Here is a 22,250-nt window from a genome sequence, read left to right as displayed (position 1 = left end):
AGGCCAGGCCATTTGGATGTGTAACAGCTAGGTGGGTACTATTACACTGGTTCTCTTTTTTCTTTCTTTATATTTCATCTCATCTTTTAACTAACGAATTAGTTCCTTGGTCTAGTAATCAGAAATCCCGCTGACCTTCAATAAGCACCTAGATGGTTCCATCAATTACACCTCTACAGAACTCGCGCGCCAAAATATCAAGGTAACAATAGCGCACTGAGCTGAGTATAGATCTACAGCTTTTCAAAAACCCCATGACGGTCGGTTTTTACCTTGTGCGACAATGGATTCATGCAGTCCCCGAAAGCGTACAGAATACAGAACAAAGACTATTGTCCGGCCGGTTATTCTGCGCGCGGCCTTCAAAACGCAGGGGCTAAGGAGCCAGCAAACAAGCGGATTAAGCCTCACCTCACCTCACCTTCGGATGGTGCTTTTGTTTAAAAGAAAAAAGAAAGACTTTGTCAAACAAGGCCCAGGAACGATGAGATCAGGGTTGCCTTCCAATTTCCCAGCTTCCAGCTGTCAATGGCTAACTAACGGAGGGTCGGCAGACAATTCTACTCGCCATTTTAGCACCTTTTTGGCCCCCCTGCTTATTTAGTCACATAAAAGGGAAGTTTGGCCCGGCTTCAGGCCTGGGCTTGGCGATTCCAGGCTCCGGGATCGTTCAACAATACACGAGGATTGATGGAGCTTCATGAAACGTGAGTGACAGGGAATGTTTCCCTGGCCTTAGGAGAAGCGGTTCAACGACATCAAAGCGAAGTACAATGCACTCGCCAGGGCTTCTCCAAAAGGATTTCTAGAATTCAAGACAAAATTGATATCGCTATCGACTATCTACATACGTACAAATATATCTCCGCTCACCTCAGCTGGCTAAGCAATTGTTTCCAATATCACTTTGTGAACCTCTTCGCTAAAGCAGTAATCCAGGAGAGAATGTTGAAGAGAGAGAAAAAATCCGCTGGATCTCGCATATCTTGAAACAACAAGCCTCACCAGCCTTCCCTCCCGCTTCTCAACGGGTGAAACGAAAAAAAGGCAGACGTCGGCCCTTTTTTTTTTTAAATAAACATCTTCAATATCATCAAGATATTACATTACAAATCGTCACGAGTTCGGCTATGCTGTCAGCTTGGTACGGCATCTATATTCCGCGATGCTCCGGGGATACATTGATGGCCCAATTTGAAGAACCCACATTCCTCGCATTCCTGCAAAAGAGAAAGTTGAAGCAAGGAGATATCGGGGAGAACTGCAATGCCGTTTCAACAGCCTCCTCCTCTCGTGATCACGAACCACAACATGTGCTCTCGTACAGCCGTCGGTACCGACCTCTCCTTGCTTTAACTTCCTTTCCTGCTGGTAATCCGACATAGGAAAATGTTCCAAAAGCCGCCAATCAGAAATTATAAGCTACCTCTTATCTCAGAAGGAGCGATAAGTAGGTAAGGTACCAGTTACTACCTCGTCTCGTCTCGCGGTCTCGTTTCTCGGAGTTTGGTCTAGGCAAAACCCTCAATTCCAAAAAAATCCTTCCCGTTGACCCAACGAAATTCCAGAAAACTCGCCGTCGATTGACAAAAAGTTCTTTCGACCTATCCACATATCCAGCACTTACTATGTACTTACAGCCGAAAGCACAGAGATGCATAAACCTTTCCACCACGGAAGTCCCACCAGAGATCCAAAAAAAAGAGAGAATACAGCCGATAGGCCAAACCATGCAACAATATCCTCGAGCAGTGGGGAACAGCGCCCAGGAAGTTTCCGCGATACCTTTGACTTGACCTCTTCCCCAACATGAGACAACGCAACCGTTGATCTTCACCACAAACGACTTTTTCCATATGTCGAGAACTACATTGAGTGACATCTTCAAATTTGCGAAAATTCATGTAAGATGCGAGACATTACCAGAATCATTCTCGCGCTCGAACTCAAAATTTAATAGAAAAAATTCCAAATTTAGGAACCCCGGAGCCGCGAAACATTGATCCGTGCCTCCCCAACATTCCGATCGATGGCAAAAACCACAATATCAGGTACCAGTATACCTACTCTTCATATGCATGCGCGTATGCTAGTGATAGGGGAAGCGAGGAGATGTAAACGTACCGTATCTTTTCCTCGGACCCAGGTACATACTAGATACTGTACCTTGACCTGACAAGTTGGTACCGGCGTTAGTGAAAGAAAAGCTATTCCTTGTCATTGGGCTGACTATCCGACCATAAGGAACCCAGCTCTTTTCTTGTCTTACAGATAAGAAAAGCAACAAAACCTCTGCAAACTGATCTATTATATGAAGTCGCGCCTCGGAGAGGGGTGAAGGGAAGCAGGGGGAAAGGAGTCGACAACGAATAATTAGGATTCTTCAGTCATTGGAGATACTGGTTACACGATACCATTGGTATCAAAATCCCGATCCATCCAGAGATTTCGGGTATTCACTTTACTTTATTTTTTGAGACTTTGCTTGCTTCATGATACAGCGATACTTTTAAAACATGCTACGAGGATGAGAAGCCGACATGCAGATATCCGATCGATCGATTCTAACATAAAACATAAGAGATGTTATTCCCAACTAACTCTGGGTTAATTGACATACATACAGACATGTTGTGAACTGTCGGAGTTACTAACATCTCACGGATGTATGAATAAGCGCCACCTCGCTCTTGGTAGGACTTCGAAGAATCCAAAGAGTCTAGGCTCTAGTCATCACCAAATCGCAAAAAACATCTAATTCGGGATGTACAGTAAATACGTATTCTGTGTAGGACAACTAGAACAAAACTTCTGTAAACGTATAGCGCTCGTACTCGAACGTTCCGTTAAGCACTTGAAGGACCTTTTGCACATAAAGGCGACGACCTATCTCGATACGCGATTGGGTCACGACCAAAATGTCTCGACCCCGCCAAATTTCCCAGCTGCTTGCCCGCCACATGGACACCGCCGTTACTAATGTTTTCTTCTTTTCTCCCCGCCAAAAGTTCTTCATAGAACATATGTACCAAATTCATACACAATCAATTCTATCACGTTCACAAAAAGATTGGCCCTTACATGACTTCATGACTAGCAAATTTCCAATCTTGCGCGAATTTTCTTCAGGATCTGCGATCTTAGCAAGCTTGGATAGCTAGCTAGCTAGTAACTCATCGCCACGTCGAGCTCCCAAGAGCCCATCCTTTCCAGCTTCTGCAAGGAGATGGCCTAGAACCCTTGCTTTTTTGCCCATTTGAGCGGACCTAGCAGGCGGCACAACACATGTGCTCGTTCCTGATTTCCCCCTTGCCGTCTCGTCTATGCAGGAACACGAATCGTGCTATCGAGCGCTGGTATTTTTATGGTTTATCTCGCCCAGCGCAGAGGGCGTCCCTAGAAAGAATTCTTAATGATTCTAGAGCAAGAGAATAGAAGTAGGACCTTGGAGTGGGAGTACGTGGCAGCTGTTGTACCGATCAATACTCGTCGGCATCGAATCTCGACTTGCTTTTAATTTTGGGATTTTCAAAATGAATTGCCAACGATGAATTCAGCTTGACAAAGAGCTCGGAGAAATGAGCATGGATGCAAGCTGTTAAAACTGCGACTAAATGAGCCAAGTACATGACATCGGTAGGACGGCTAGTTTGTTGGTGAACTGTGTGGATGTCTGTATGTTGGGGTCAACAGTTGGGAGCTGACATCCCGTGCATACAAAACCTAATTTCTTCTTTTACCTTCTTTTCCTTCCTTTTTTTTTAAAAATAAAAAAAATAACTGACGTAGAAAGAGAATTTCGGTAAACAACAAGAAAAGGGCGACGAGTAGTCGAATATCACCGCACGAAGGGAGAAGGTATTGATTTGATTCCTAGCTATCGATATGTCAAGCGAGAGATAATCACAAAAGCCTGGGCAATAGACCAAAAACTGTAGACACAATTGCTTTAACGGGTTCTACCACGGTATCAATGCAGCCCAAAGATTATCCCTTTACGATTGGACCAACAGACGGCGTAACTAACTTAACAGGCCTTTCTTTGCTCCTATAATCGTGGGATCATAGTATCCTGTCGCACAGTTTCAAATTCAGTTGTAGTTAATTAAAATAAGAAGATGTTCCCTGAAAAACAATTGCAAGTCTCCCGTGGTCTCGTACTCGCTACTCTGGCCAAACATTTCAAAGGGATTTTTAATAAAATGTGGTTCTTCCAGCCTTTGCGGTTCGACCGACCCCAGTACTGCAGTGTGTAACTATTGAGACAGCGCATCCTTGTCGGCTTTCGAATTCGATGCCTTTTTGAGAAAAAAGTTGTCATCGATCTTCGATTTTTGGGAAATACCACTCTTGAATAAGTGTTGGTCCAACTTACAATCAATTAGCTAGACTTATGTGCATCCTTCGAAGGGCTTCCAACATGTTAGATATTCATAGGCATGGCAATGGACTGGGGTTTTCCTGCGAAATAATTGATTAAGGTCTTAGAGGATCACAATTGATGATGTTTCCTCTAAGTGGAATCAAGCCCTTACACTTTAAATTATAAAATAAAGGGTGCGATTGCCTTAATTCTATCCGTAAATTCGAAGGCATACCCAACCCGTAGTCAGGACTATATCATAATAGGTTTTGAATATATATTTGTTTGTATGAAGCTTCGGTTCTGTCTTGTTCTGAACGGCACAAAGCAATATATCTGCAACCAACTAACTAATAGCAAAAGACTTATACAATTTTAAAATTTGACAAAACAAAAAAGTACCCACTTGACGTACTCCACTCCTCTCTCCTAACTAATAAGCGATTCACTTCAACCTCTATTATACCCCGCCTTCTTGTGTCATTGACGGCTTCTCCGTGTACATCTCCTCCAATTTAGTTACCAAGCTTACAGGTGGCGCGCCATTCCACTTATCCCCAGCATCCCATCCAAACACCAGCATATTAGCCCAGATTGCCGCCGCACTTTTCCCTGCACCGGTGCCGAGATCCGGAGTGACCCATTTCGCTTTAACATCTGACCATGGAGTCGAAGTCAACGGGAGCTTTGGTTTCCAATTCTTTAATTCCTTCTCTCGTTCTGGGAATTCAACACTCGCGGCCAGGAGTTCCGATGCCTTCGTGATATCGAAACGAGGAATTTTGTCTTCACTCTTTAGTGATTGAGGGGCGTAGAGGATGATATCTGTAGTTAGGTCTTTTGCACCATCGGGCTTACTGTTTAGGAGCTTTGCCTGATCGTTTCGGCCGCCCGTTGGGTCTTCATCGGTGGCGTCTAGAGTTATATGACGAGGGGCGGTTCCCGGGTCAGCTATGTAATTAGAGTGCTTATGGAAATTGAAGGCATCTGCAAGTTGCTTACATTTCGCCCAAAGCGCTGAGGGGAGTTGACTAGTCGCCGTCTCCACTTTGTCCCACTTCGGAAGCTTCGCATCCTTGGTATCAATTCCTTGGGCCTGTGGCTTCAACAGTTCAATTTTTATTTGAACATCGGACGTCTCGAGGGGTATTACTAATCCCATTGGTTTTGCGAAGATATCATCCTTTGACTTTGCGCTGAACTCATAATTCTGATCGTCGGCGCCGGACATAGCGGTGATTACTTTACCCTTTCTGAACGGAAATTTGCAGGAAACGTTAAAGGCGAATATTGCACCACGGACTGTCCAGGGTTTTGGTGTTCCACTTGTATCGTTTGGAGAGTTATTATCTGGTATCAATCCGCTCGTACAAGAGAAGACGTGAGCTGCAGGTTCATCGGCCTCTGAAATCTCAACTTCTTCTCCATTCTCTAAGAATGCTGTGGGAGTCTTAGTATCCTGTTGAAGCGCCATTCTGAAGAACTCTAGTAATTTCAATTTAGCAAGAGCACCGGAATTCTTGTTTCCGAAATCGATGTCGAAGCCAAAGACCCAGAAGTCGACATGAACGGTACCCGCCACTGGTGGACCCTCAAGGTACAAGGTGGCGCTGATATCAACTTCAATAGTAATCGTAACGAACCAAAGATCAAGCTCGAAACGAACACCCACTGAGATTCCTCCTTCGGCCATGAAATGGAAGGGTTTATAATTAATTAAAAAGTCGGCCCATGCATCGAACCATGCCTGAAGCGGACCTAGGTCTAGTGAAACATGGAGACGGCCTCCACCCATAACTGCTTTAGGTGTGATCGCAAAGTAAGATTCACCAACGATATTGATGGCGGAGTCGAACTTCCAGTTAAAGCCTAGTCGAGGAGGATTTGGAAATTGGGAAGGTCTTTGGAAAGCCTTGTGATAACCTCCAACTGTAAATACGAACTGTCCCTTGAGTGTCTCATCCCTTGGATTAAACCAGTAGAACAGGCCGAATCCACCAGTAAGATGACAGTTAGGATCGAGAACGAAAGATGCAGGAGTTAACTGTCCCTCAATACTCAAGACACCAGCTCCAAAGTCTAGAGTCGCTACAATTCCTAATTGAACTCTAGCAAGCTTTTGTTGCGCCCTCTTTGGCATTTCCGCGGTCGCGACACCGAATATCCCCAGTTTTGGAAGGGGATTAAACTCCAATGCCACAACAGCACTCAACGTCAAAGTCTCTAGTGCAGAACCAGATATACCTGCCGCGAACCAATATGAGTGCTCTTTTCTTCCGAACCATGCAGGATTACCATTTATCAACTTAGACATGGCTTCAACGACACTATTTGACTGTGGGACCCCAATGAGAGGGAAGTCCATGACGTTGCTGGCGTTGGGGAAGGTACAGAATGTATTGTACCCGAACCCGGCCGTCAAGCCATTGATATCTGCGACTCCGATGGTAGCTATTGGTCCGTCTAAGCGACAATATGTAAAGAACGAAGTGACCGTACGATCCTTCGTCCTGTAGACGGTCTTGATAGTCTCCTCGCCATAGTACCCTGCCGCCTGGAAGATGTACGGTTCGAATCCGATAGCAGCGGCCCCTAGATATTCGTCCACGGTTTCGGTCTTCTGGTGTAAGAATAACCCGGCAATTGTCAGTGGTGGCTTCTGGTATGCAGCACCAAGACCGTCAAGACCAAAACTAGTCTTGACTTTGGTGATGTCCTTGAGAGTGAGACCGTCGAATTGAAAAGAGACACTAAATCCCATCAGAATCAACTCTATGGGACCAAGAGTAACACTGCCATTTAATCCTAGCGTCAAGGTACTATTTTTCATATCGAATTTGATACCAAGGCCGGTCAAAGACACAGGTCCAATTTTTTTATCCAAAGGGCTTATATAACTGCTACCACCAGACCCACCGCCCGCGACTTCGAGCTCCATGCCTGTCTTTTCGACTTCTTTCTTTTTGTTCCCGAAAACATAGTCAATGATTGTCTCCTGTTGGTTCTTTACAATAAAATGAAAGCCATTCCCTATAAGAATATCTTCCGGCAGCCTCTTCTCTGGTTTGACGTTGTCTCTATATCCGGGGGGTTTCTCATCTTCCTTCAACGCTAGTTTCAACTCGTCGACTTCTGCCCTTGTGAAGCCATCAGAACTTCCTGAGCTACTAACCCAGCTAAAGTCAAGAGCATCGAAGGGCTGAGGTAGCTCCCCGATGAGTGGGATGTCTGGTATCTTGGGCAAACTTTCCAGCGAGAATAATACAATCCTCTTAGCGTCATAAGCGTTCTTATCTGTGGGACTAGTCTTATTTTGTTGAATCTGGTAGAAGTGTACTGAAGCACCATCAGCAAGATGAAGTCGCAGTGCTACAACGAAATACCTTTGTCGCTTAACAATTCGAAGCGAAGTAAGCTCCGTTTTCCCGCTGGGAAGTATGACAATATCTCCCAAGAAACCAGGAAGACCGTTTGCTAATTCATCCCCAACTAGCGAGCTAAGGATTGATCGAAGGGTTGAAGTATCGGTAGTTACCGAAAGACTAGCATCGAAGCTCCAGCGAGGTTTGTTTGGATCTGCTAGAGTGTCCCCATTGTGGATGTAGTCGTAGGCTAGGTCAAAGTTCCCAATTCCCAGCATCCCTTTAAGCGCAAAGTTTGACCCTCTGCCCTGAGGCCCGTAGAAATAAGACATGTTAATACTAAAGTTGATGTTCTTCAAGAAGTTCGCAATCTCAGTATTACAATCATCATCAAATAGGCTGTACAACAGATCTCCACTAAGGCCATTAGTGTATCCTTGCAAGAGCCAACCTGCATTTTGCTTTTCGAGTTGAAGACCAAAGTTCGCTGACCGATCTCCACTTGGCGAGGATAGAACAATTCCCGTAACAAATAGAAATTTATTCAATTCTTTTTGGGAAAGGTTATATTCGACATCCAAAGTGCAGGCTGCAAGTCTAAGCCTGGGCACCTTTGCGCCCTCGTCCGGTGGAGGACTGGTAACTGTGCCCGAGAAACTCAGCAACTCTTTCGAAGCATAGAATTGTAGCCCTATCAGTTCCAGATTGACTGGTGGAGTAGGTATATCTAGACCAGTAATCTCTTTATAGAGTGCTCTGGTATCTCCAACATCGGACCCCACATCCATGATCCCTAATTTGCCATCACCAGTAGGTACGGCTGGTGTGGCGACCCAACTCTCATATGACGGCGTGAAAGGAACGAAAGAGAATCTTGTTTCGAGCTGAGCTGGATTATTCTTGGGGAATAATCCGCCATAAAAATGTGGCGAAACGTTCCCGTTTAAAAGATCAACTTTTATGGCGCATTGTAAGGTCATAGACGCCCAACTGACTTGGAATTCTACACCGAAACTTTTTGCAGTTCCTCTCTCCCGGGACGAGAACATGAATCTGCGAAGTTTAACAGCATCGAGGGCCCCAGGAAGGAACTTTGATGGTGAAATATCAGCAGGTACCGGAAGCATTGAAACCAAGAAATCCAATAAATCGGGAATTGTCATCCCTTGGTTGTTCGGGTCCAAAGTTACGACGAAGCTAGTGACCTTTTCCCCAAGCTCTATTGCTGCATCAAAGAGCAATGACTTCGGTGTTCCCTGGACAGAACTGTTGATCTTCACTCTCGCCAACAAAATAATTTCCGTTTCGGATGCGAAATTAAAGTCGACACTTCGTACCCAGTCCCTCGTCCAAACTTTCTTTCCAATTAATTTAACATTGGAAATTTCGAGAGTACCAACTTTCGCCCCAGTAACATTATTAAGTGTGTCCAAAATCTGATTAAGGAACCCCGTTGTTTCGCCGGAGGGTACGAAAGATAATCTCAGGGTCGTTGTATAATCCGCATCCGGGAAAAACCAGAGGGTGTTTTTAGAGCCTTGACTTGCATCCAAGTTGAAAGTGACCTTGTCTGAAAGGTCTAAAACCTTTTGCAAGGTCTTTGAAACCTTGATCTCAAATAATTGCAAAATATCCCTGAGGCTAAAGCCTTTGTCTTTCATATCGTTTGCCGCTGAGGCTCCGAGACTGAGTACCAACATCTGACCAGGCCCAATGGTATCGGTGCTGCTATTATCTGTCTTATCTGCAGGTAGGCGTAGCCAGTCTGGTAACTTAACGCTTCCATCGCTGAATGCATAGGAATTGAACTCGGTTGAAAAAGTGATGGGAACCTGGCAGGCCGGAATTTTGGCAGATGGGTCTTCCCTATTCGTAAAGGCTGTGGAAAGGCGAGTCGTGAAATTGAACGCAACGATATCGGTCTTACTCGCTTTTCCTTTCAGGATATAGTTTTTGTCGTCCAAGAAGCTTCCGAGCACTGTCATGAACCATTGATATAACTCGTCCGAACCATCAATAGCGTTCCAAGCAGCTGTGGTATCGAGTTTGTTTGGAAACACTATGGCCCCGGTTCGAAGCTTCCCCAGAAAAAGGTCTAAGTTGCTTTTTGCCGTGGTCGTCGTTTTATTCGCGATATCTTTGATGATTTTTGCATCCGATGCAACGAAATAGCATAAATCCTCATCGAGACCAGCTCGCCAAAGCGCTCTCCCAGACCTCGAAGGCCGCTCGACGTCCATACGTGTGTCGTCGCTTGAAGATTGTACTTTAGCTAATCCAGCGTCTTCAGCGTCATCAGGGTCATCGTCATCCTGCATTTGCAAAAGCTTTCCAACGGTTGAGTTTGTATAAGCTCCCATTGGTTCATTCATAGAGTTTTCTGTACCAAAAGCGCGCATGGTACGGTCGTTTAATGGCTTTAAGACAAGGAACTCTGCTCGACCTGCCTCCCCAAATGTCTTAATCGTTAAGTCATCACCACCGCCTATAGGGTTCCCGACTTGGAGATCATCTTCAAGATCTTCTTTCATCTCAGCCAAAGTTGCCGATAGTTCTAACTTGGGACCAGTAATTACTCCGATGGCATAAATACCACTATTCATGCCAGTTCTCTCCCACTGATATATTTGAATGGCTCTAACGCCTTGACCTTCTGCTGTCATTATGCTGTTATGGATGTTTGGTCTCCTCGAAAGTGTGTAGTATTCGCTAGCCGGGACAACGGAGAATTTCTCCCACCGGGCCCGAAGGAATTGGCAAACCCCTAATTTAGTCTGTAAACGAAGTCTTCCATCCTCCAACTTGTTTTGAGACTCTGCACTATCTAGTAGCATATCAAGAATCTCTCGGAAAGCTTCCCCCTTACTATTATTATCATCGAGGGAGGCAATAGATCCCGGGTTGACGAATCGTACCTCGAAGTCCTTGCTGGTCTTGTATATATCATATGCGACAAGGTATATTGGATAATTGGTGCACAATAGCCTGGGCTGATGGTGCCTAAACGGCACTTTTATTCTATATGTCCAAAAAGTCCAGACATAGATGAGGAGTAGGGTGTCCCAGGCTATCCAGACACGCGCGGGAAGTAACATTTCGAAGTTAGTGATATTATATGAACATATATCTATCATGGGGAAGGTCTCGTTCGAACTCACAAACGTGATTATGACCTTTCCGTAGTCCATTCGGCCCGATGATGTACAAAGGGTCCAACGCAAACAACATATAAATAGGTGTAGAAAACTTGGACCCTACATGTTTTAGTTTTCCGCACTTTGTTAGTAACGACTACGCCACTTTCAAACAAAAGTATAATGAACGGCCGGAAGAGATATTCAACGGACGCTAGGAAACACACCATGATGGGACAGTTTATGACAAGATATCCTTAAAGGATTCCTCCGCTTGCCGCTCCTCGTGGGCAGTGTAGACCATCGAAGCAATCGCTCCTCAACCAGATCCCCCACATCGCCTCCAAAATAATGAGTTACCACAAAATTGTTGATGGAGTCCGGGTCGTTATTGTCGGGTTCCCCCCATATTATCATACAAGCAATTGATGATTGGTTATTCCCTGAAGTGTTGCCGGTGATAAACTGTGCCGAGCGATTATCTTTGGATGTCTTGTTCATAAATTTGGCGATGGAATCCTCGGCTCCGGTGTTTTGATCGGAGGAGCTTGAAGAACCCGGACTCCTGAGGTAGACGCCAGGATTTTCTGGTAAACTCGATTCCCAGACCATTTCATCAAGGTCATCCCAACCACTTTCATTGCAAAAATAGCTATCCGCGGCAATGCAGAACATAACTGGTCTATTTTGTTTAGCTGCTTTTAGGGCATTCGCTACGTGCTGTGGGGATATCGCGTCGTCTCGTTGCATAACCATTTCGTCGGTGAAAAAGTCTCTTGCGACTAAGTCCTCTCCCGTTCTCAACATTCCTAGGGTGATGTTTCCCCAGAAGCTAACATCTTTCCCTTTGACATTCAAGGTTATATCAACGGCTTGTCGTACCATAATCCTCCCGCGCCTGATATTTAGCTGGAGTGTCCAAACATCCTCTGGTCTTTGGCCCCTCGCATCAGGAGTATTCCTTTTGGGAACAGTACGGGTAGCTTCTCCCTTGCTACTTTTTGCTACTGATTTCTGTATCGTAAAGTAAGGAATATATATCTGCGTAGTAGGTCCGTCGTCGTCGTATCGTATGAAGCTCGCTTTGATAGCGCCGTCATCGAAAAGCTTCTGCAAAGCTGCATCGCTTGTTATAGTTCTCCCCCGACCACCATCCAAGTATTTCCGCACCTGAGCCCTGACATCAGCAGCTATAGCCTGGATAACGCCTCGATAATGGTCTCCATCCCAATGCGTTATGACAATGGCATCGAAGTATGGAGCGTCACCAGTAGATTCGTAACCTAGAGACGAATTAATCATTTTCCAGCATTGTGGTATATTATCGGCATAACTTTCCCGGCCACCATCTACCAGGACTGCACTCTTTATGGCGCTTATTTTTTCACTTGAATCTGAATCCGATACTACATGTTGGGCAAGGACGTGAATTGCAGAGTCGCCTTCATTGATATTGAGGTGAAATGAATGGACTCGATATGTGCCGTTACGTGGAAGTGAATCCATGATTCTACCCCCCCTTGTCTAGCCTGGACGCTATAAAATGGACTGGGTTCGGTCGAATTTTCAAAATCTTTCTCTCGGTATCGATACTTAGACGCAAGTTAATCCTTTGAAGTATCGCGGTCAGTGGAGGAACGTGGGCTTGGTACAATTGGTAACATATACTCCCAGTGTAAAAAAAAAGATCTAGAACGCCAATTCACTAGAATTTTAGGGGGCTTGAGATCTCTTACTCAATCGGACTGACAAAAGTGACCGTTGTAACCGGAGAACTCTAGACCTTGGACCCAGACCTTTCGAAGTTAAATTGAATTGACAGGTCGTAGGAAGCCAATTACAACAACAATAATTAAGTAACGACGGACCAGAGTAAAAACAGCTTTCGCTCAAACATCAACTTTCGACTGTTATTTTCTCTTATTTTGTTCTGTTCGTATTTTTTAATTTTTAGTTTTATAAATTTATCAGCAAGAGTTATTTTCGGTACAATCCAGCAGTGATGTCCAATGAAAATTAACACAGGATAGAAGACAGAAATCCTGGCGTAATGCTGGCGCCATGGCTCCCAACCATGGAGTCCCCCTCTCGACGGCTGGACTCTCTCTCGGCTCTCAACCGACCAGACACCACCGGCCCCTTCACTTTCCGCATGGTTTACTTTGCCATCTTTGAGTAGAACAACCAAATTCGATTCGTGATACTTCAGCAGGACTCAAATTTTAACCGGGCCCTGTTCGAAATCGAAACCAGAAGCTCGACAAAAACCCGCAATATCAGCCCTGTGGTAATGTTGTGGTAAAGCGTTAGGCTCTTGCATGCATTAATGCAATCGCTGCCATTGGCCCTGACCCCTGCAAGTTCAGCCCTTCCAGCCCGCTTTGACATTCGCACATGCATGATCATAAAGCATGGGGTTTCCTGCGGGATGGGAAAACCCTCGTCTTGACATGGTACGCTTGGAAAAGTACCGCTACATCAAAGAAAGCCTTTCGAATTATAATATTATTGAGATTGGGGATAGCACAAACCTCTGCGGGAATAAGACTCAGAGTCGCTATCCGCAGAGCTTAAGCTTGCGGGGTCGACCGGTTTTGACTTGCAAAAACCTGACGGTTAAGATATCCTAAGGATTATTGTACATTTTTCTAATCCTACATGCAAAATAATAGTTCCTTAGAATGCTAGGCTTACAAGATATTGTGCAGATGTTCGCTATCGGGCTGCCATCGTCCTTAAACAATAAAAAATAAATATAAAAACATGCATTGAGACAATATTGCAATTAATTCGTGAAATATCTATGGTACCAAGGAAGGAAAGAATTATAACTTATTACACCACTTGTTATCACCCACAGAGATATCCAAATCATATTTTTTCTTTTTTAGGCTGCTTATCCTCCACAATCGGAGCCCTCATCTGCAAATAACCTTCAATCGCTGTCTTCGGCCCCTTCTCAAGGTTCAACTTCGCTTGTTCCTTACTAATATCCAAAGCCATGAATCCCTCTGTATACGGCTGAAGCCAAGCCCAATCAGCAACCGGAAGCGCCGGAACCTTTGTCGCCGTGGCTTCAACCGGTTCATTTTTGAGATACTGACTATCCTCGCTACTAAGCTTTTTACTTGGCATGAAATCCGGAATATCGGTATCCAGGATAATGGGACCTGCGTGAAAGAACCCGGTCATTTTCTTTAATGCGGATTCCCATGTCCACGTTGGAAGTTTTAAAGATTGGACCGGCAGAAGACTTGTGTATGCTGTAACCGGAAGGAAAGGATCAATTAAAGCGCCGTAGACTTGAAGTCTTTTGTTTCTCTGCCTTTCAAACTCTAGATGTCCATCTTTTGCAAGGAATCCTGCGTTTTTATCGTTAAGGTCGAGCCACCAGCATTTAAAATGGGGATAGTTTTCGTTATTGATTATCTTGATGGGGCTTTTCTTGTCAGGATCATCGGGTGGGTTCTTTTGGAAATATGTATAGATCTTTTTAAGCTGAAGGTCGTCGTCGGGACGGCGAGTGAATTGGTCGAAAGAATTGAAATATCCAACGAGACCGTCATTTGCCCGCCCCTTATCGCCAAACTTAACAGGGAAAGAATAAACTTTGAGGTTTTGGGGATCTGGGAGTAGACCCCATGGATTACTCAAGTTCTTCTGATTGTTCAACGTGGATTGTGTCTTTTTGGGAGCTGTCGCGAGCTCAAGGGACCATCCCATATTTACCAGCGCCAATGGCCGTCCGACTAAAGCATTGACAAACTGACCATATGAACTAGGCGGCACAGTCGTTCTGTCCAGGGCATCCGTGATCATATCAACGAAAGATAGAAGGTATATCTGATCCTTACTCAACAACTCATCGATGAGTCGGTCAAGCTGAGATTTTGTTCCTTCAGTTGCCGACCTCTGGTGATCGAACGGCAACCATTTCGTAGAACCATTGGTACCTTGTGTTACCCTTACTTCTCTATAAAATGTACCGTCGGGTTGATATAGCTGTAGCCCTTGGTCAACATAGTTAACCACTACCCACCCCCAAATCGGATTCTCCCATTCCAGGGAAGGTCGCCAGTAGGACCCAGCCTCTCCCTTTTCGTCATGCATGACGAAGGTACAGTTCAGCCGGGCAGGTTGGTTGATATATGGCGGGAGTTGGATGAATTCGCAGTGACCCGGTTTATCAGACCTTGACGGATCTACTACGTTTGGTATATTTTTCGATTGTGAAACGGGCTGTGGGGAGTAGAACTCGCTGACGCAAGGATACACAGGAAGACTACCCTCTTTTGCTTTAGGATCAATCGCATGGATTGCTTGGCCGAATTTATCAACTATATTTATCTTTCTAAACCGTAATTGGCCATGTGTAGCCGGCTTAAAGGCGGGAAGTTGTAGATCGAGGAGACTGCCGTTCGGACCGTAAGGAGTCGGATCGGACTCTTTATCAATCAGAGCTAGTTTCTCCATAGTGAGGCCTATCCTGATAGCAGCATCTCTTGCATCCCTAAGTGGCCTCGGGGCGACTCCAGGCTCACGAACTAGCGGCTTTACATGGTTACCGCTATACGTCGTTGTGAGATGGTGGGTCAGCCCCTCTAGTGGACAAGAAAGATACGCCATCTTGTCAAGATTCTTCTTTAGGTCCTCGCGCCGGGTTTTGTCAAGGTATTTGTCCAATTCTGTGGGAGGTACACTGCTGAACAACTGCTCTATCTGAGCTTTAAGATTGAAGCTCGGCTGCGGGAGTATTAGGTTCCGACCAGAAATTAGTCGTACATCTTCTTTGTACTTATCCCGAACATCGAGGATGAGCCCATACGTGTATTTATTATCTGGTGGAGGGAACCTGCTAGGACGTTCCATGATCTCCCAGGAAGCGAAAGGGATATGGGTATATTCCGCTTCCCATTCCACGTAGAGTGGAAACCACGGCTGGGTAGAAGCCCATCGATCTCGCCAGGGATTTGTGGGGCCTGGACTGTCTGAGGATTGGCCATCGTGATATAGTGGAAAGTATTTTCCAGCGGGGCTTTCCTCAAAGGAGGTCTTCTGAGCGAGCAGCAAGAATTCTTTCACGGCAGAAGATCCACTACCTTGAATTTCGGATGGGAGACAATCCAAACCATAGGGCTTTCCAAGTTCGGGGTTATCTGGTTGAGTAATGACTTGATTATCCAGTCGAGCCAGTAATTTATCTTGAAAATCGCGAGGCCAGCCAGATCCGACTCCACCGATCAAAAGAGTCGGATCTCTTTGTTGTGAAAACCGAATAAGGGTACCTTTCTTCGGCTGGACCCCGAAGCGGGCTTCGATATCGATTTCTGTTATCCGTTGTGACTGTGGGTTCGACCTGAGAGATTGTGTATTTACACCAATCCAGCCGTTTATAAGCCTCTGCACGTTGTCTCGGGCGGCTGCTAAGGCTGTGAGTAAATCATTAATATCTGCGACTTCCGCCCTGTAAGCGTCGTCTCTTCTGCCATTAAGATTATCATGATCTGATATGAATTTCCACCAAACGGAAAACAGATTCCACCTAAGTTGTTGCATTCTCCTTAAAATGGCATCCAGAAACCGTTGTGCAGAATTAAGTTCCCTCATATTTTTTTTATCCGGATCAGACGGGGCCTTAGCTGGCTCTTTTGCGTTTTCCGTATCCGCAAAGGTGAACTGTGATCCGCCATCAAAGTGTGCAAAGTTGTGGCTTTGAACCTCATCCGCCGCAGAAATAAGAGAGTCCAGAGAATCATCTTGCGCCCGCAGCAATGGAGCTAAACTGTTAAGATTATCTGCTAGAGAGCCATCCGGTTGGTGATGCGCATTGACATACGCCAGAATTGAGTCCATCGGGGTTGTTCCAATTGCTATTGGCATATCTTCATTGAGTTTCTCTGAGAATTTATTCGCCAGGACGGTTGTAGGGAGCGCACTGCCCTTCCATTCGACGTCATACATGGCGCCATGACAGAGCGTTCGGGAAGAATCAGTAGACTTCAGCCAGTCAGCGATGCTCCCTACGGCATTCTCTTGGTCATTGAGTCGCATATTCAATGCGGCTAATCTATCCTGCCGGCTTATCGCATGACTTGGGTCAGAAAAGAGGATATCGTTCGCGGATTCGGCTTTCCAACCAATAACGTAGTAGTCAGCTTTCGCTGACACCAACGTTTTCTTAGCTCCATTTTCAGCATATTCAAATGTATCAAGCATAGAAAAGACATTTCCACAATGATATTGAAGATCTGGAAAAAGTTGATTTGAACTACTAGCAACCGTCAAGCCAACTCGTGGCTTTGCACTATATGTCTCCTTCCAAGTCGAAGCATCTTCTCTATAACCAATAAAGACTTCGGCTTGTTCATCCAGCCGTATATCCTCACTACTTTGGCTGTTTTGTAGGACAGAAGTAATGAACGGAGCAACATCGACTTGAAGATCGACATTGGCGCCCAAATTGTCTATATTATGGCGCCGGTCACTTTCAACCACCCAAGCTTGGACAGGCGCGATCGAAGTATTCGTAGGCACCGTGGAACTCGCCTTCGGGTCGAGTTTTCGAATTACCAACCAACGGTTGGGTACTGCCGGAAACTGAGGTGCGCTTACATCCACCTGTTTGTTCTTGTCATCTTGGACCCGAAGACCTTTCTTGTGAAGGGCTTTCTCCGATTGATTAGAAGATTCTGTCGCTGCTGTTCCCCCTCGATATGGGCGTGGTAGTAGCCAATGAAGATAGACGCCTTGTCTATTCGTTCGAGGTAAATTTGTTCCCAAATCTGTAAACCGAGAATTGCGATCCGCAGGCGATGCATTGTGGAGGTCCGTATGATCTAGAATATCTGGTTCTACCAAATAGTCGTTGAGTCTGAGAGAAGTATAGTTGGGCTGGATGATAGGCGCGATTTTGGCGTCCTTGGGTCCTCCATTGCACACTGCTTCGTTGAAAACGAAAGCATCTAGTTTCATTGGGATGAGAAGATTTTTCGGTTCTGCCATTTTGTCTTGTAAACCACCAATTGCTTCTGAACTCCCAATTGTCCCAATCAGTACTTCAATAAAGGGCCATAGATTGTGCGATAGTCACTTACTGCTAAAATCTACGAAATCGCGTCTTTAATGAACATATAGGTAAAATTCGACGTCGTGGGGTCAAATTTTTAATGAAGCTAAGTTCAGGATTCTTGGCCCTACATCGGCTGCCCTGATTCAAGGCCAACTAAAAATAAAGATAGAAACGACGAAGTCGCGACCGCTAACCAAAGGGACCTCGTTGGATGAGTATTCTGGCACACCTAGGCACGAGCTGCTCGACACAGCGAATACAACTTTAATACTATACATTCGTGGACCAAAGCTTCATTCGGCCTTACAGCCTCCAAAGTTCGCGTCTTGGTACCAGTACTTTCGTACAGGTACATTTTAAAAGATGTGAGGCAAATTGTGCTTGTGGGTGCATCACGGATGGACAAAGTCAAACGGATCCGGCATGATGCATGAGAATGAGGTGTTCACAGGTGATTCCCTGAAGGATGAAACTGCGGCTGCAGGATACGTCCAAAAGCTAGTTTGGCGACAATATTACCCGAAGAAAATCAATCCTCGGCCATAGTTACTCTCAAGCTGACAAGGTAGCTAGGCCCAGTTACGAGCTACTCCAAAAAAACAGCTACACAGCCGATGTGTCTGTGCATAAAGCTGAAATTACGGCTCCCATGACCATATCCTCATAAGGCGGATCAAACCCGAAGCCAAGCCCAGCTAGCATCACACGGGGGGTCCAGAAATTTAGAAACTCGAGGTTCTCTTAGCCCCAAAGATGCAACAAAAGTTAAGCTTTTAGACCCCTGAAAGCGAAATGACAGGGGTATCAGAAACGGTGGCTCTAACTAAGCTTGTTCAAAAGAAGCTCCGAGTGCGATAGTGCATGTACATCTGCATGAAGGCGACAGGGTAAATTCAGTCTTGAACAATTGAGATCATTAACTCAGCCGCAGTATAGCTGTCGCCATTTCGGACTTGGTATTTTTCGGTCTTCTAGACCGCTATGATTTTTCTTATCGGAAAATAGGAATAGTGCATGCAAGAGTGCTTGCTTTCAGGCCTGGGTACGAGACAAGAATGCCTGTAATTTTATTCGCTATGATCCTAGTGCATATTTCTATGAGCACAATTCGTAGCCTACCCCGCTCCCCACCCTATTTAGGCCCGTTTTATAGATGGTGGGAATAAATATGGGCGCCATTTGCGTCTATGAGGAATAAATGGTAACCATTATCAGAAACTCTGCAGCCCTCAGTAGTCGGTTTTCCCATTCTTTATTGGATTCGTAGAACGTCTACTATAAACATATAGAACTCTAAAGATTTGTTTGCACGGATCCGAACTTATCACATTGTAAGTTTCGCATTACAGACATTAACTTCTACCAAATATATCAAAATTGCCCCGAGTGAACTCGAGTACGCAATCAATCGACTTCTAATAGAAATATCCCTTATTTAACCAACGTATGAACGAGCTCCGTGTAACTCCTGCCTCCTGTCTCAATATAGAAAATATGATTATGCTTAGAATCCGTAGTCACAGTCAATTGCGAGTTCGCATTAACTTTTTTGGACTTGGGAACAAGGATTGGGGCCTCCCATTTGCCATCAATGCCCCCCCTCTTAATAGAGCAAACAAGATCCTTCGATGGATCCACAAAATAGACGTAGGTCACAAGACTATCGCCTGAACCACTGATTGTTGCAGCCAAGGGAGTTCCTGGGAATGCGGCAGAGCGGTTGAGAGTTTTCGCTGTAGCGGGTAAAAAGTTAGCTTATGCTATATGCTTCATAAAATGTCGAAGAATAGGGTACCCACAGCTATCTTCGTCGCGGCTTGGGAAGTAAGCGTAGATTTTGTTATCATTGTCGTTATCTTGGTAGAACAGAATACGATCATCAGATTCTGGGTATTTGATGACGGCTAGTTTTGAGTTGACGAGTGGCTGAAGGTCTTTATTCAGAGGATTTGCCTGAGCTGAGTCGACATTGATGGTGCTCTCGTAGATGATTGGGTCCTCTCCTGGCGCTCTGTCATGATCATCTCTTATTAGTCTCTACTAGACTTTTCTATGGGAAAGTCTGCCATGATATTCTTGACAGCACTTACGGCAGTTTGGTGTAGTAGATCCATGTAGTAGTATCGCCATCATCCGCTGCAGCTAGGCCGAACAAACTTGTTTGCATATCTTCTCCAGCCTTGACAGGATTGACAATTGGGCTCAACTGGGCAACATAGTTAACTTCCGTCTTCGGAGAGTCGTCTGTCCCAGATGCGTCGAATTGACTGGCGGGAAGGAAGCCATAGACTGTAATCTAGTATATCAAGTCATAATGTCAAAGTTAGTCCGACTAAAGAAATAAGGCACGTTGACATAATGCAGAGCCAGCTGAGAGGGGCTAAAATAAATTGATACTTACCACACCCTGACGGACGACAGTAGCAAGAACACCAGGAGTTGCAAATCTACCATCAATAGTTCCATTATCATTGTGCAATCTACGATTACTAGCAGCACCAGGATCTAAAGGCCATCTTTCAAGGGCCAGTTGACGCTTCGGTGTGATATAGTAGAGAAGAGTCTCTTTTTGATTGAAAGGGTTCACGACCGATGTCACAGGATTAGAAGCAGATGCCATTTTGTTGTATAAGGGTAGAGTATCTGATGGGTTCTAGTGAACTATTTGGGAAGAAAATAGATAGGTGTATTGCAGAAGCTCGAGGATTCTAATTTGGAGATATTTTACCTTGGTCGATTTTTAGAAAGATCTCCAGAAGGAAGTATTAAATACTCATACCCCACTAGATGCTCGATGTCGACTTGTATAATCGTGAATACGTGCTCAAAAATATTTGCTTCTCAAAATAAATCAATGTGGTCATCTCGAAGACGAGAGCCAGCCACAAAAAAAAACTTCAGCTGTCCGCCGAAATCTAGTTCTAGCTGCAGAACCCACGCCTCGTTCAAATCATTCGCAGGATCTAGCACTGTGATCTAGACACATGACCAAATTTTGCACTGAAACTGCCCGGCTGAGCTTCCGACCCCTCTTCCAACACTGGTAGCTACCTACTTAACTTATACTTCGAGTCATTTTTAGATCCGAAGTGGTGGCAGACTCCGAATGCACCAATCGGCTCGCTGCTAAACAACGGACAGAGGAAGATCGAGGGTTCATGAAAAAAGAAAATCCTTAGGCCGCCAAAAGCCTCAGATAACTTACTACTCAACTGCTGCTGCATGCCGTAAGCTGTCCCCATATTAATCTCGACATTCCGTACGTAATGATCCAATTACCCCTCACGGTAATTACGCAAACCTAAGATAGATACATAGGATAAGGAAACAGCCGAGCCGTCAACTGTTTCTAGATTTTCAGCCCTACCACCCTTTTGTTCTTGAGTAAAGATTCCACAATATGATGTAAAAACGGGTGCACATTAGGTGGGAGTACCTAGTTTTACGAAGGTTAGCCTGAATTATTGAAAATGAACAAAGTTTCACGATTACTTAAGTATAAACCACTACTTAATGCCTGATTCATCATAAAACCCCTCCTCCACATCCCAGCCTTAGGTCGATCAGCCATCTGCAGCGAATTCAATTTATCGGTGTCTTCATCCCAGCCTTAACGGAGTGCATGATATTCGACGTTATCGATTGGACAACCATCTCTCGAGCAAGGACAGGGACAAGGACAAGGCGGTACGTAGGTCGTAATCGGAGTCGCAGTTCGTGCAGACTGCATTCGCATATGCACCTAGAATCAAGTGCTTAAGTGCGGCTGAACCCTCCGCTTTGCAGGACACACTGTGCAGCTGTGTCCCGTGTTGGAATTTGAGGTTTAGCATGCAGGGTGCTATCCCCTGCTATGGCGCGAAATAGCGGGCCCCCGGCACCAAAAATAAAAAATTTAACAAATCCAACAAACTCAAACAGAACAACACAATTTTGTTCTTTTTCATACCATTTTGTTTGATAAATCAGTTTTAAAGTTCGGAAACTCACAAAATAAACTAAAATAAAATAAAATAAAATAAAATAAAATAAAATAAAATAAAATAAAATAAAATAAAATAAAATAAAATAAAATAAAATAAAATAAAATAAAATAAAATAAAATAAAATAAAATAAAATAAAATAAAATAAAATAAAATAAAATAAAATAAAATAAAATAAAATAAAATAAAATAAAATAAAATAAAATAAAATAAAATAAAATAAAATAAAATAAAATAAAATAAAATAAAATAAAATAAAATAAAATAAAATCAACACAAAATTAATATAATTCAATTTTTATCAAAGATTTTTTTTGTTTCGAAAAAAAAAAAAAAAT

General features: G+C 44.4%; 3 protein-coding genes across 3 annotated transcripts; all 3 read right to left on the bottom strand.

The window, feature by feature from the left end:
* Positions 1–4,823: 4,823 nt before the first annotated feature.
* AOL_s00188g333 (uncharacterized protein) lies at positions 4,824–12,365 on the bottom strand (the record flags this gene model as incomplete). Its single annotated transcript, XM_011128581.1, has 3 exons — positions 4,824–10,792; positions 10,884–10,979; positions 11,087–12,365. The coding sequence occupies 3 exons, from the start codon at positions 12,363–12,365 to the stop codon at positions 4,824–4,826; spliced, it is 7,344 nt and encodes a 2,447-aa protein (XP_011126883.1).
* Positions 12,366–13,730: 1,365 nt separating this feature from the next.
* Positions 13,731–17,861, bottom strand: AOL_s00188g332 (uncharacterized protein; the record flags this gene model as incomplete). The annotated part of the gene is made up of 1 exon (XM_011128580.1): positions 13,731–17,861. One exon carries the CDS (start codon positions 17,859–17,861, stop codon positions 13,731–13,733), a length of 4,131 nt encoding a protein of 1,376 aa, XP_011126882.1.
* Positions 17,862–19,359: 1,498 nt separating this feature from the next.
* On the bottom strand, positions 19,360–20,548 carry AOL_s00188g331 (uncharacterized protein; the record flags this gene model as incomplete). The annotated part of the gene is made up of 4 exons (XM_011128579.1): positions 19,360–19,661; positions 19,728–19,939; positions 20,019–20,224; positions 20,330–20,548. The coding sequence occupies 4 exons, from the start codon at positions 20,546–20,548 to the stop codon at positions 19,360–19,362; spliced, it is 939 nt and encodes a 312-aa protein (XP_011126881.1).
* Between the last annotated feature and the right edge of the window lie 1,702 nt (positions 20,549–22,250).

Source organism: Orbilia oligospora (genome assembly GCF_000225545.1).
Source record: "Orbilia oligospora ATCC 24927 unplaced genomic scaffold scaffold00188, whole genome shotgun sequence".
In the NCBI taxonomy this organism is placed as follows: domain Eukaryota; kingdom Fungi; phylum Ascomycota; class Orbiliomycetes; order Orbiliales; family Orbiliaceae; genus Orbilia; species Orbilia oligospora.
The sequence above is the reverse complement of the archived record's forward strand: the minus strand, read 5'-3'. Positions and strand labels throughout refer to the sequence as shown.